At 41.7% G+C, this 13,847-nt stretch overlaps 1 protein-coding gene across 5 annotated transcripts in view; it reads left to right on the forward strand.

The window, feature by feature from the left end:
• man1a2 (mannosidase, alpha, class 1A, member 2) overlaps nt 1-13,847 on the forward strand; it is a 141,101-nt gene that overhangs the window by 50,528 nt on the left and 76,726 nt on the right. For all 5 annotated transcript variants that reach the window (XM_082509514.1, XM_082509518.1, XM_082509517.1 and 2 more), the window contains exon 4: nt 1,561-1,657. In XM_082509514.1, coding sequence (XP_082365640.1) covers nt 1,561-1,657 — 97 coding nt within the window. The remainder of the gene's footprint in view (nt 1-1,560; nt 1,658-13,847) is intronic.

Here is a 13,847-nt window from a genome sequence, read left to right on the forward strand (position 1 = left end):
CTAGCATCCTGCAGTGCCCTTTCATAGGGATATTGATGAATACAGGTCACAGGAGTGTTCATTTTGGCTGCTATTTCCTCTCTGCAGCAAATTACTGAGGAGCTTTACTTCTGATTGTAGAGTGCATCAGCCACTGGGTCAGTGCAAGCCCATCCACCCCCTTCCCCCCAATCCTTTGCATGTATCTCCCAAGATACTGTGATGGCAAGCGGTAGCTGTCAGAATCAATCACTGAATTTTGTAGCCTAATGTCCAATTAGTATTCCAAGGTCCTTTAAATAAGCAGTTTGTCAACATTGTCAAGCTCCCCGCACTGCAGCGCTTGTCCTTGGCATATGAGCCAATCAGAATTTGATGAAGCGTCCAATCAACACATATCAGAGGGAGTCAGCCAACGTTTAAGTGTCCATGTCCCGGTGCGTATTAATTTGATTTATAATCCTCGGTGCGTGAACGGAGTGCGTCATGGAAAGCCACGAAGCCAAGAACACAATGAAACTTCTGGCCCTTGTCTTTATTAGCTTGGCTGCATGCCTGCTCCAAGGAGAGAGAAAGTTGGAAGAGGATTTGGATGCTCATGGTGGCATAAAGAGGCAGGCTGTTGGACAGAGAGGGAAACTGGTGTAGCTTGGTGGCCGTAAAATGACAGGTCTATATTTTATGGGCCAGAGATGCACTTTGTCATTTTTGTAAATTTTGTAGCTTGTAGTTGGGGAAACCCCAACTTTCAATTGGTATTGGGAAGAGCTCTACATCTTAGTCACTTTGTCAAAACCGAGATCATCATTAACCAGAAATGATGATGAGGTAACAGTCATGTAGACAGACTGCAACAGAGGGCAAGAAATCAGCAGATATCCATATAAATGAGACTGTGATATACAATACACGGCCACATGGACAGGAAATGTGCCTTCTTCTTTTTTCTGTTGTCGATGCCACATGTGTAAGAGTTGCGAAGGGGAGGAGGTGTTTTGAAATGGATAGAGAGCAGCACTGATTCAGTAAAAGCTGGCACTCTTTCCTCCCTTGGCTGTGTCATCTTCTCTGTTTGCCCTGGAGCGCCTCTTCACAGCATCAGCCTCCATGTCAGGGCTCATCTCCCAATCTCTTGCTCTTTTTATCCTCCTTCCCTCCCCGAGTCTCCTCTTTTCCAGCCTCTTTTCAAAGCTCATATGAAAAGTAGAGTCTTATTCTTCTCTGTTCAGTGGACCGATGTCTGTATGATTGGTTGAAAGGAAGTAATGCAATATAATGATATATATAGAGAGAAGACGAGGCTTTGCCATTGGGCCTGTGTGTAGAAAAACACTATTGTTTTGCATTGAATTGATTGGTGGATTTCACGTTCCTATGACAACTAACCCAGGCTACAACAGCTGCTGTAAATAAACCAATGTAATGCTCAAATGAAAATTATATCAGTGCAACTTGAAATCATACCACCATGATGACTGTATGATTGTGTCCCTTTTGTTTTTTGTGACAGTGATGTCACACGTGTCAAAGGACTTTGCTTCTTCTAACATACTGTTTTTTTTGTTTGTTTGTTTTTTTTAGATGATGAAACATGCCTGGGACAGCTACAGACAGTACGGCTGGGGTCACAACGAGCTAAAGCCCATCGCCAAGAAAGGACATTCCACAAATATCTTTGGTAAGCCAGATACTGCCGCCTTTACCCATCGGCAGTTTGCTCACACAGTCATAAGTCGCACTTGGATGCATGCGTGATGTGCACACACACACACCATCTTCCTAACACTCAGACAAACACACACGGCTCCTTCTCTTGTGGACAAGGTCATGCGATAGTGCCTCCAGCAGGATGCATATCACATTAGGGGAAAAAAATGTTTGCAAACACGAGCATAGGATCGCTGAGGCTGCAACAAGAGGATGCACGTGACGAACAGGAGAAATCTAAATGTATTTGAGATACTGCAGATATTTAACAAGTCTTTATTTAGTGCATAGATCTGCACTTTGTTAGTGAGCAATAAACACTCAAATAATCTCACTGTTGGGCTAACACTCCAATGTGTCAGCCTTATCACAGTAAAGTTGTAGTGTTAGGTTTAAAATTAGACAGTGTAGCCGATAATGCTTGGTGAGAAATTCTTTTTTGTACAAGGAGAGACAATCGGGATTTGTTTATTGGTATGCACCTCTTTATCTGCCATCTATGATGATCACAATGATCCAGCCACTACACTCGTTGTAGTTGAACATTTTGTACATTTTCAAAACATTAACAACATTACCTGCTGTTCAAATTAAATATGTTTTACAGAAACGATTCATATAAAATGTTAAAATGACTGAATTATAGCTTAAACTATCTATCTCTATCTATATATCTATATGTTTGGAAGTCTGTGAAGTCTTTCTTTTTTGGTCTCTGCCAGCACTTGTACAAAACTATCTGGCTCTTCAGCAGCTGATGCTCCACTCTGCCTGTCTGCTGCTTGCTGTGTAGTCTGAAGTGTACAGAGGCTTTTTAGAACTTATTGACTGAGAAGGACCGCCCACTAAGAACTGCGCCAATTAACCAAAACACTAAAGTTGCAGGCTAGACAGGCTATGCAGGGGGCTAAAACTCACTGCAAAGCTCCTTTGGGCAAATGGGAGCTGATAAATTTTGGCTGTGAATAGTCTGCAAGTTCATAACTATGCAAACTTTAAGTGCTCGTATTATGCTCAGTTGCAGATTTATCATTTTATTTTGGGATATGTTTGGATGCTTGTTCAGAATTTTTTTTTTTTTTTACTTCTGTTATCTGTTGCAATAGCTCTTCATATCCTGTACCAGAAATGCTCAGTTTTAGCTTCTGTCTCTTAAAAACCTCCTCCCTAAAAGCACAGATTGCTTTGATTGGCCGGGTTGCCTGGCTAATTTGACCTGTTGGTTATACACTGTAAATCTATTAGTACGAGTGCAGCCCAGCTAACTGAGTCCTCAGTTCCCCGAGAGCTCAGAGAGCACAAAGGTTCTTGAGTTCATTCTTGTAACAAATACAATATTTATACCTGGCTTAGCTCGTGCCTGAGGCATTTTAAAAAACAGAAGCTGCTGAAGTGAAGAAATAATAGTAGTTTTAAATAACCAGTGCCCAGTTAAGACGGAATTTTTGTCAGCAAGGTTGTCCAAATTTCTGATATAGAAAATGTTACTGGTATCTTTATGAACCAAAAGTTCTGAAAATAGTTCTCTTAATTGATAAATGGGCAAAATGATTGCGCTAGCAAAGCTGTTTTTCATACGTGCTCATGTTTGATGTTGCTGTAAGGCATTTGTACATTTGTGAATCCTTTGGAGCTATGAAGATCTCTCATTTTATTACGTATAAAAATGGTCAGATCTTCATGTGAGTCAGATCATGGTGGATCCCGGAAAAGTAGTTTGTGTACTATGGGTGCCCCTGAGCTTTTTTGATGCAGTGTGTAATTCAGTGTTCTCTTCAGTGCTGAAAGCCAACCAAGCTCAGAGTCAGCAAATCAAACCCAAGCCTCTGCCATGCTTTAGAAATGAAATATGCTTCTGTTGCAGCCAGAATGTTAGAAATATACGTGTAGCATTTTCAGGCTTCTTGCATCTCTACAGTTTTGCTTTGGCCACTTCAAACTGCCTGTGTGCTATTAGTTCAGATGGTGCATATCCACAGTTGTCTTAGGTGGTCACATTCTGTCAGTAATCAATAGAGAAATCCAGGTTATTTCAAAGCGTTCCCAAGCTTTTTCTTGTACCTCCTTGTGTTATTAGTCAATTGCATGTCTTCATCTGTGGTCTATGGCTTTCAGAGTTGATGAAGTAGGCACACAGCTATCCAGAGCTATCCAGCCCTCTGTCACAGCTTTGTAAAGAAGACGCAATTAGCACATAACCTGCTAAACAATAGCTGGATGGAATGACTGTGTAGGCTGCAGCCTTTGCCTTTGTGTCGTGTTTGATTCATTTGAATTACGAAAGTAAATGGTGAAAAGATGAGGAGAGCTATGGTTAATATCGATAGATGTGTTAGTAATAATCACTGCCAATAATGATTTAACTCATTGGATACTGTGAGCTTATACCTGTGAAAATGTGGCTTTGTGCTTGTTTATCTGTTTGAGTTGCCAGCTTGACTTGTGTGTTTATGCTAATGTTGCTGGATGTGTGCGTTTATGTGCGTGTGTGGTGTGAGGGTGCATGCTTATGAGGCGTTTGTGTCAAATTGGAACGTTCCGTCTGGCAAATTGGCCGGAGGCGCCTCTGTTATTTTATGAGCTGCTGCTAAATGGTAGATAGATGCTGCTTGTGTGTGTGTGCGCACTTCCATTTGTTAGTATTCATGTGTGTCTGACTGTTCATCTGCAGCATGTCCTTTTGTGTTTTATCATTGTGTCTGTCTGGGTGGTTTTCCCCTGCCGCCTTGTAATAGCTGACTCTGGATAGATGCTGTTATTATTCACTGGGTGGCCAATAAAATACAAGCAAGACACAAGGCAAAATCAAGCATTGCGCTCCTCACAAAACACACTTCCATTATTGATGAGGCGTATCCTGTCTTCTTACAGGCGGTATTGATTGTGTTTTGGTGTGATTTGGAGAGAGTGCAGAATGCAGAAAGAAAAAGCAGTATTTGAGAGATGCAGTGGACCTCCTGCTGTGTTAGCTATTACTGACATTGACTGCTTTTAACACGGGGGACTCAGACATCCAAAAGTCTGGCTGACTGGATGAAAATAGTGCGAGTTATGGATTTAAACCACGTTCATATTTTGCTAGACCCTGATGCACTGCACGTTGGGATAAAAAGTATCCCTTTGCATTTCTTTAAACTTGAATTCTGAACCTGACTTCTTGACTGGAGGGCAATGTGGAAAGATTTCTCATCTCCGACCAAGCGAGCGCGGCATCGTCCCGTTTCAGGCTAGAACTGAGAAGCGTTCTGTTCCCGACAAAAGCATTACATACATAACAGTTTGTATACAGCTAGCTTCTATTTAACATGCCCTCCATGCAGCTGTTAAAAAAGAAAATGCGTAAAGCTCTTTGTGCTCACTGCATGCCTTCCAGCTCAGCCTTAATCTGTCCTGAGAGAAGAGGGCTGGCCAGAATGGTAACAAGTGGACCAGGGCTCCCATTGTGCCTCAGATAACCTTGTCTCCTCTGCCTCGCGCTGATGCCGATGCATTTATTTTTCCACCCTATTCTGTTGAGATGAGCTGAGTTGATTTTTGACTTCAGATCCAAACACATCCTTTGTCTACACAGTTCAAGCCACTATAACTCATGACCTTTCTGTAAGACAAAAGTAGCAAATACACTGGATTTTTTTAAAACTAGTATATGCCTGTGCCTAATACTACTAAAACAGAACAAAACAGAATTAGAAATGATGATGCGGTAACAGTCATGTAGACAATTAATTTTTTTTCCGTCCTCGTGCTTTGCGTTTGCAGTGCGATCTTTTTCATTCGTTTTGACTCCAGTCTTGGCAGACGATGGAGGCGATACTGCCCCCATAGCTTCCTGTAGTGTATTGCAGTTACAAACATGCATTTACGTGGTATTAGTATACGACACATTGACAATGTAAATGTCGACTATTTGTTGTAGTCGACGTAATCGATGATGCCAAGGAATCGTTGTAGCCCTACTTGCAGTAGAAATTGAGGAGTGTTGTTTCTTAGGGTTGCTACTTTCTATAGATTTAATTTGTGGCTTTTTGAAGTAATTTCAGCGGCTTTAGTCTCGTTTCGCGACACGCGAGGGAGTTCAGTGGTGAGTCTGAGGCCTGCCATCCATACTCTGTCTAGTGGCTGTTATTGCTTTATTGGTTTTGCAGTCCAGCGATTTTCATCTAAACCTGCAAGTGGAGATTTGCTCATATCTCATCCCCATGGCTTTTCCCCAGCGGCAGTTTGACACACTCACAGTAAATGATATTACAGACAGCCTCAGGCATGTTGTTGCTAGAGGCCTGTTAGGTTGGAGGCGATGGGGATGATGCAAAGCGGGGATGAGGCTTGGACACCTGAATCCACTGTCAGCTCAGTACTGGAGAGAGCTGCCTCATTATTCATAGCATGCTTTTTCCATTACAAGATTACTTTGGTTGTTTGCCCACAGAGATGATCTGTCACTTTAAACTCAGTTTTCAACAACACATTCTCGGTTGTAATCTCAAAAGCATTTGATGCTGTTTCTTTGTTTTGCTGCTTTTCTTAATGGCATTAAAGCTCATAAATTACTGCATTCAAGTAAAGCAAAAAGAATTATTACAGGATTTTCAGTATACGAGTCATTTGGGGGTGGGGGGTTTAGAAGACTATCTACAGGCCCTCTGTGTACCAGTAGGTTCTCTTTGGCTTCAGTCACTTTCAGAGTCCTGTAAAAATACCAGATCAAACCCTACTTTGATTTCAAGCTTTGCTAATCAGTAGACTCAGCCATGTAATCTTCTGTAGAGCTACTGGATTTTCATTCCTTCTCACATTATCTCTGCTGGGTTTGTGTGGATGATGTAATGACCACTTTCACTCAGTGTCATGTAACTTTACTTGACCCTGTTGCTTACATGCCTTTATGTGATGGCTTCATGATCAGTAAGCAAAATAACATGTTTATGTGCAGATATTAAATAAGTAATATCTAGTTCCATAAACTGAGTTCTTGTACCAAAGTGTGCCTTGACTGTTTGGCTATGAGGTCAGTTCCTTGATCATTAATATGGAAATTGTCATGACCATTGATCAACCACCAATCAAAGTGCGTTGATCATTAATCAAAGATCATTGATCAGCGGCCATGAGTACTGTTTATAAGGTTGGGGAAGCCTGCAGTCAGCTGAACGTTTCTCCCACTATAAACACTACGTCCAAATGAACTGAATACACCTTTTGGGGTATTCATGATATGTTAGAGTATTTGTGCATGTCCATAAAGTCTCTGTATACAAACAAAAGCAATGCGATGCATCTTGTGCTGCTCTGGGTGTATTGTCAGCATTGATCGCAAGATATTGAATAACCCACAGAGCCTACTTCTAGTACTTCCTTAGTTATCTTTTTATGGATGCAGCATGCTGTCAGCTGTAAGCTATTATCCAAAACTCCTCACTGTTGTTGCCTTTTTCATGAGGGTTGATTCCAGAAATCTTATGGCACTATTACCATGGTCTTAGTTTGGTGCTCGTAAGTGTAAAACGGTGTCAGCCAAACCCTTACTGTTCATAGGCGAGTCGCCGAACTTAGATCTGTTTTGCATACATAAATACCTTCTTAACATTTCACCTGACAGGGTGTCATTATCACTCACCTTCTACATTTTATTTGCAGACACATCTCTCGTGTACAGGTAAAACTGATGAGACACTATCAGTTTTACCTCCAAACAACCACAGTTTAGCTAGGTTACTTTGTTCACGGTCATGTGTGCTTCAAGTAGGAAAATTTACTTGACAGTGCCGAGAGTTTATAACACAAGCTTTTTAAAAAAAAAATAATTCTGTTTGTTTGTAAAAGGAAACTCTTACTCATCTCATATTTTGGAAATAATGGGAAACTAATATTCTGTTGGTTAATACTTAGTAACAGAAGTGATTTTCCATGTTGGATGAGAAGCCATGCATGTTTAACTGAAGGCATTTCACTCCCAAAGCTTGCACGTTGTATGCTTGGATGTGTTGATGACTGAGACAGTAAGAAAGAGTGGAGTGGGGTGAAAGGTTTGCCTGATGATTGCTTCCTAATGATGGCCCAAAGACTCGAGACTGCTTTCTGCAGCAGAATAGGAAGCAGAGGAAGAGCGTGAAGCAGAGATCAGGGATTGTGGAGGGGAAGACAAAGAGAAATCCAGCTGATGCTTCACTAAGCTCCATGCCTCTTAGTTACTGTTGCCATGCTTGTCTGCACATTTCAGGTTCACAGTGGTAACGGTGGCAAATTTGCTCACTGAAATTCTTAGTGTTTCTGGAATCACAGGTTCATGATGTCAGGCTGTAGTTAGAGCAGTAACCATCACTATATTCCACAGAGTCACCTGCCAAATGGACTTGATTTGCCGAGTTGGAAGTAAGTTATTAGTAAGTTATTGGATATATTGTAATCTGATAGCAGTGAAACATAACCATGAAAACAAATGGAAATTCTTACATTAGTGGTTAAGGTTAAATGCATTTTTTATGGCTTCTAAAAATGTATTATTAGTAATTGTAACCTCTTGACACCACTTCAGATCTGATCTGTACCTGCTAGAATTAATTGGTACTTCTATTTATGACTGAGCTTGTTACATAATTCCTACCCTGACAGGCTTTGGAACAGTTACAATGTGAAAAGAGAGTTAGAGTAAGACCTGAATTCTGCTCCCAAACAAGGCATCAAATCTTCTTCAGAACATTAATGTGAGCCTCCCTTTCAGATTAAACTTTCAGCAGGGCTGCCAGTGCCGAGTTGGACAGCAGGAAACAGAAGGATTTGCCTGCTGCTGAGTCCAGCAGGAATGTGCATAAGCCTCTCAAACAGAGAAGAAAAAGGGGAAGGTTCTTAAACAAAACATCACCTTGTAGGTTTGTACCCACAGGCTTTGGCATTTTTATTGTCTGCCATCAATGTGAGCAGATGATGATCAAGGTTGTATAACTGCTGCTGAATAATTGGTTTGGGCTCATTGGAACCAGTCGGGTTGTTACTTTTTGTTAAAGGGATCTGATTCAGTACAGTGCAGGGAGGTTTGGTGGCAGTGCAAAGCTGTGAAAAAGTTGTACTCGGCGGCCCAGTTGTTTTGATGTGAATTTGTTTCAGATAAATTGGTTGTATAGTTCTGTCTCCCAGAAAATTTCATGTGCATACCATTTAGATTTTGTAGGAGTTGCTGACCTTTTATTTAACTAAAATACTTCAGGAAAGGTCACACTCCTCTTTCCTCCCCATTGCCCACACTTACACATCTTGGCCAACGTTCTCTTTTCATACAGATGACTTTCCTCAGCTTTGTTGGGTTGTTTTTGGTTTTTTTTGTCTGTCAGTGACAAAGACCCACATTTGACATTATGCTTTGTGTTTTAAACAAAGGAGACTTTGACTCACGAAACATAAATTGAGCTTTTGAAAGGCTAGATTGCAGTAACTTTGTACAAGAAAGGCTGCGATAATTGCCCTAGTAACCCGCTTAACGCCCATATCAGAATCAGAATCAGAATACTTTATTGATCCCTGGGGGAAATTATTTTTTGTTACAGTGCTCCATTTTAAACCAACATTAAGACAAGACAGACAATACGCTAACTAAGAATAGTACAATATATACATATATATACATACATACATACATAAGTCACTTATAAATAAATAGTTGGAAAAGAAACATGTGTAGCTGTAGCAGCAAACAGTGTGTTAAGTGGATGCGTTGTACAGGGAGATGGCCACAGGCAGGAATGATTTCCTGTGTCGTTCAGTGGTGCTTTTCGGTAATCTCAGTCTCTCACTGAACGAGCTCCTGTGACTGACCAGCATGTCATGGAGTGGGTGGGAGGTGTTATCCAACATTGTCTTTATCTTGGACAGCATCCGCCTCTCCGACACCACCTTGAGGGGGTCCAGCTCCATCCCCACAACATTGCTGGCCTTACGGATCAGTTTATTAAGTCTGTTGGCATCTGCGACCCTCAGCCTGCTCCCCCAGCATGCAACAGCATAGAGGATCGCACTGGCCACCCCACCACAGACTCATAGAAAATCCTCAGCATTTTCTGGCAGATGTTGAAGGACCTCAGTCGCCTCAAAAAATAGAGACGATTCTGGCCCTTCCTGTAAAGTGCTGTGGTGTTTTTAGCCCAGTCCAGTTTATTGTCAATGTGTACTCCAAGGTATTTATAGTCCTCCACAATGTCAACACTGACCCCCTGGATTGAAACAGGGGTCAAGTGTTTCCTGGTCTTCCTGAAGTCCACGATCAGTTCCTTGGTCTTTGCCACGTTGAGCTGCAGATGATTCTGCTCACACCACGTGACAAAGGAGTCGACCACAGCCCGGTACTCTGTCTCATCATCCCTGCTGATGCATCCAACCACCGCAGAGTCATCAGAAAACTTCTGAAGATGGCAGGTCTCTGTGCAGTGGCTGAAGTCTGTGGTGTAGAGGGTTGAGCAGATGGATCATTTAGATGACCTTTTTAGTCATTAAGATTTAATAAAATGGAGTGATGAAAAATACGCTTTGCAGATGTTTTTCTGGTTCCATTGTCCTTGTGGGCGATTATTACCTCTTGACAAGAAGACATTTTTTTTTAACTTGATTGCAGTGCTAAGGAACATTGTTCACATCTCACATCTCTTATTTTATTACCTTTTTAAATTATTTTTCACAAAGATTAGCACAGTCACCAAAAGAGCATAGACACCTATCTAAACTTTGTATAACTTGTCTGTTGGATATGGAAAATGTAGTGTAGATCAAATTTGCTGAATCTGTTTTCTTCTTTCTTCTGAGTTAATATTCAGTTCTGAGTCGTGTTCTTTTAGACAGACCTGTAGTGTTCTGTCCATGACAGGCCAGGCCAAATTACAGAAAATAATACCAGCAGTTTTATTACAACTTTGTATTCAAACTAGGCTCAAGGGTGGAAAAACAAACACTCACAGTAGCCATGTGGGGATATGTATGTGATATAGGGATTCACAGTAACCCTATAATCCTAGCTCCGCCCGTAGTGCAGGAGAGTTGCACATATTGTCATATAATCACATAATGGTGGCCTATCTAATTCGATTGTGTCATCATTAACTGAGCTGAAATCCTTTGACCATTCAACTCTTCATTTGCAAACACAAGCGACACTGTTGTCAAAGCTATTTGTTTAATTTTCTTTGCACATGGGGCAAGGGGATGCCAGCAAATACCTTTACACTCAGACCAGTGCCGACTGAGGCTCTTTGGCACCGAGCCTGGAAACGGGCATCCGGGCTGAGGTTTAGCCAGGGAGCTCATGTAGAGCTGAAAAGCCCAGACTGACCAGTAACACTCTGAGGCAGAAAACAGAACACAGCAGATGTTTAATTCTGCTGCCAAATAAGTTGGTAACCAGTTACTCATCGCCAGCCAGGCTAGTCTGAATTGTCTTGGGGAGTTTGATTTGGCTTCATTAATTGCCACTGGGTATATTACAGGACAGGCTGCAGGGCCACACAGGACCTGGGTCCATAGAAGAGGACAAACGGTCCAGAACTGTGCAGGACGCTTTAACTGTGCTTGCTAAATTTGTTGGAACAAAGGTTCACTTTAAAGCAAAAGGCATCATGGTAATCTTGACTTTGGTGACTCCAGCTCATTTTATTTCACGTCTCCCAAAATTGCACCACATATATGTTAGGAATTATTTTTTCTGCTGGTAACAGCTGCAGCATTTGTGAAGAAACGATGCCATTTATGATCGAGTTAGATAGTAGATTAAATCCCTGTGACACTAACTAAACTCGGCTACTTTGTTAAAGTCGAACTGGAGTATTTCCAGGTATCCTGAACACTCCAGAGAAAATACTGTTTCTTTAAATGGAGCAGGGTTGTCATGATACTTTCAAATTCAATACTGATACCCAGGAAAATGCTTGATTTTCAATATCATTTTTTAAACCACTGGAAAGATTTTGGCCCCATCCTGCAACAACAGACGTAGTGGCAACAAAAGGCATTTCCTGTAAATGTAAAATTGTTCATTTTACATAACTTTTTACAATAATTTCCAAATTATAAGTTAGATTTAAAACACTGGTATTTAAGATTAAGTTTAGAGGATTTATTCATTTTACAAATCAGAAAAGTTAAAGTTTCTGATTTTGTCTACGTCTGCCTGCAACCTCTCACTGTTCACACTGATCCACCTCATTCTGCAGCTCTTCACATCTTCATCTCTGCTCTTCAGTCCTGAAACCGGCATAATCCTGCTGCTCTGCTCTTAATTTTACTCTTTATTTGCTCGGATTAGTTCTCCACACTCTAGACTCTCTATTCAGTTCACCCATAGTTCCCCCAGTGCTCTGTTTGCACAGCCTGCCTCGTTCTACATGTGGCTGCATTCGGCACTTCCACGGCTTAATATTTCATGACCTGCACTTCTCTAGCTGCAATGTTAATTAAAATAGATGGCTGATGTGTCCATCTATCTTAATGAGTTCCTGGAATAACAAGCACCTATAACACGTGTTATTTAGATTCAGCAGTGTGGAACACTAGACACATTTCCTGTTTGTTGTAGTAGTAGGAGTAGCTCTTCCTCAGTTTGCATTTAGAATTTTAAAAACTTTTTCCGACATTTAAATGTACCAGGCTTCGAGCAGCATGGTACGTTGTCAGCTTGTTCTGTTTGGATCAGCTCTTCTCTACTGAAGGGAGGAAGGGTCTCATAATTTGGCAAGAACCAGACCCTTATTTACTTTCTTGTAGGTCAGTAAACGCAGCATCATACAGAGATTTGTTAAAGGGAACGGCTCTTCTGGTAACACTTAAACCTCAGATTTCAGCTTCATCACACGTCCTCAAACACACTGCAACTTAAATGTGGGATCTCTGACTTCAGCTTTCGGAGGGCAGCCCTGGATGTTAGGGAGAAATAGTCTGTACAGGAGTAAGAAGAGTAGACTTGCAACTAGACCTGCATGTCCACAGAGTTGTGTAGAGGTCATGATAAGAAACACAAGGCACGACACGGACGCTTGAAACACAAATGCTTTGTATGTATCTCCACACATCACCTCTACACTTTCTTCCATTTTCATTCGATTCAGAGCCAAACCAAGCGAATTTATGCATGACACGCACAAACACACACACCTGAGCTCTCAATCATCTCCCACTCTCCCTGAGCCGACAGTTTACAAGACAGGGAGAATGGAGACTGAATAATGGCATCACGTTTTCGTGCCTCGTGTGAATTCATGCCTCTGAAACCTGTCGTCTAATGAAACCGGCACGGAGCCTGGGACGGAGAGTGTGAGTGTTCGAGAGAGGGAGAGAGAGATAATGGAGGGGGAGAGGGAGAGAGAGGTGTGTGAAATTGTGATAGATGGAGAGAGCATGTTGAAGAGTGGGGGGTGGAGTTCAGTTGAAGTAGTGAGAAGCTGTGTGGTGTATCAAAGGGAAGGGAGAGTACATGAATCTATGTTAAAAGAGCAGGAGACCTGATGAGAGTGTGTGTTGGTTTGCAGCTGGCGAGGTCTGTGTGCACGAGGCAGTGGCAATAATTCCCTGAATAAATAAACGTCATCCCGGCCAATTTGTCTCTGATAAGCAGCGCCTGGCAACCCTAAAATCAACTCCTGGAAGCACCAATTCAACTTCATGTGATGCCTTTGGTGTTGTTTATATCAAGGCTGCAGAGCAGTCAGGTCGTGAAAACCCATGGCAACAGGACATGACAGAGATGATACAGGAAGATGCATGGTGACCGTTCGTAGGGAAAGATGTTGAGTCAAATTAACAAAAAATAAATTTTTTAATGAGATGTATATGTAAAAAAGCGTGAATGGATTGTTCGCGAATCTGGGTTCTGAATGGAGCGATCAAGGAAAGATTAGGGAGAACGCAGCAAGACAGTGATGAATGAGCACAAGCAGATGGTTCGGTATACGAGGGAGGGGCAGACGAAAAGATGGAGGCTGAGCTGGAGAGAGAAACTTTCCAGGTGTGATAACAAGGTTATTTCCAAAGATGAGAGCGAGCAGAATTTCTCAAGGTTAGAGAAACGCACCCAGAAGAGTCCGGCGGATACGCATAAGTAATCTGCACATTTAAATTTTCTTTTGCTTTGAATTTGGAGTTGGGATTAGAAGATGGAGGGTGATTCATTTGATGAGCTTGTTGCTAGA

Source organism: Aulonocara stuartgranti (genome assembly GCF_965226115.1).
Source record: "Aulonocara stuartgranti genome assembly, chromosome: 16".
Classification (NCBI taxonomy): Eukaryota; Metazoa; Chordata; class Actinopteri; order Cichliformes; family Cichlidae; genus Aulonocara; species Aulonocara stuartgranti.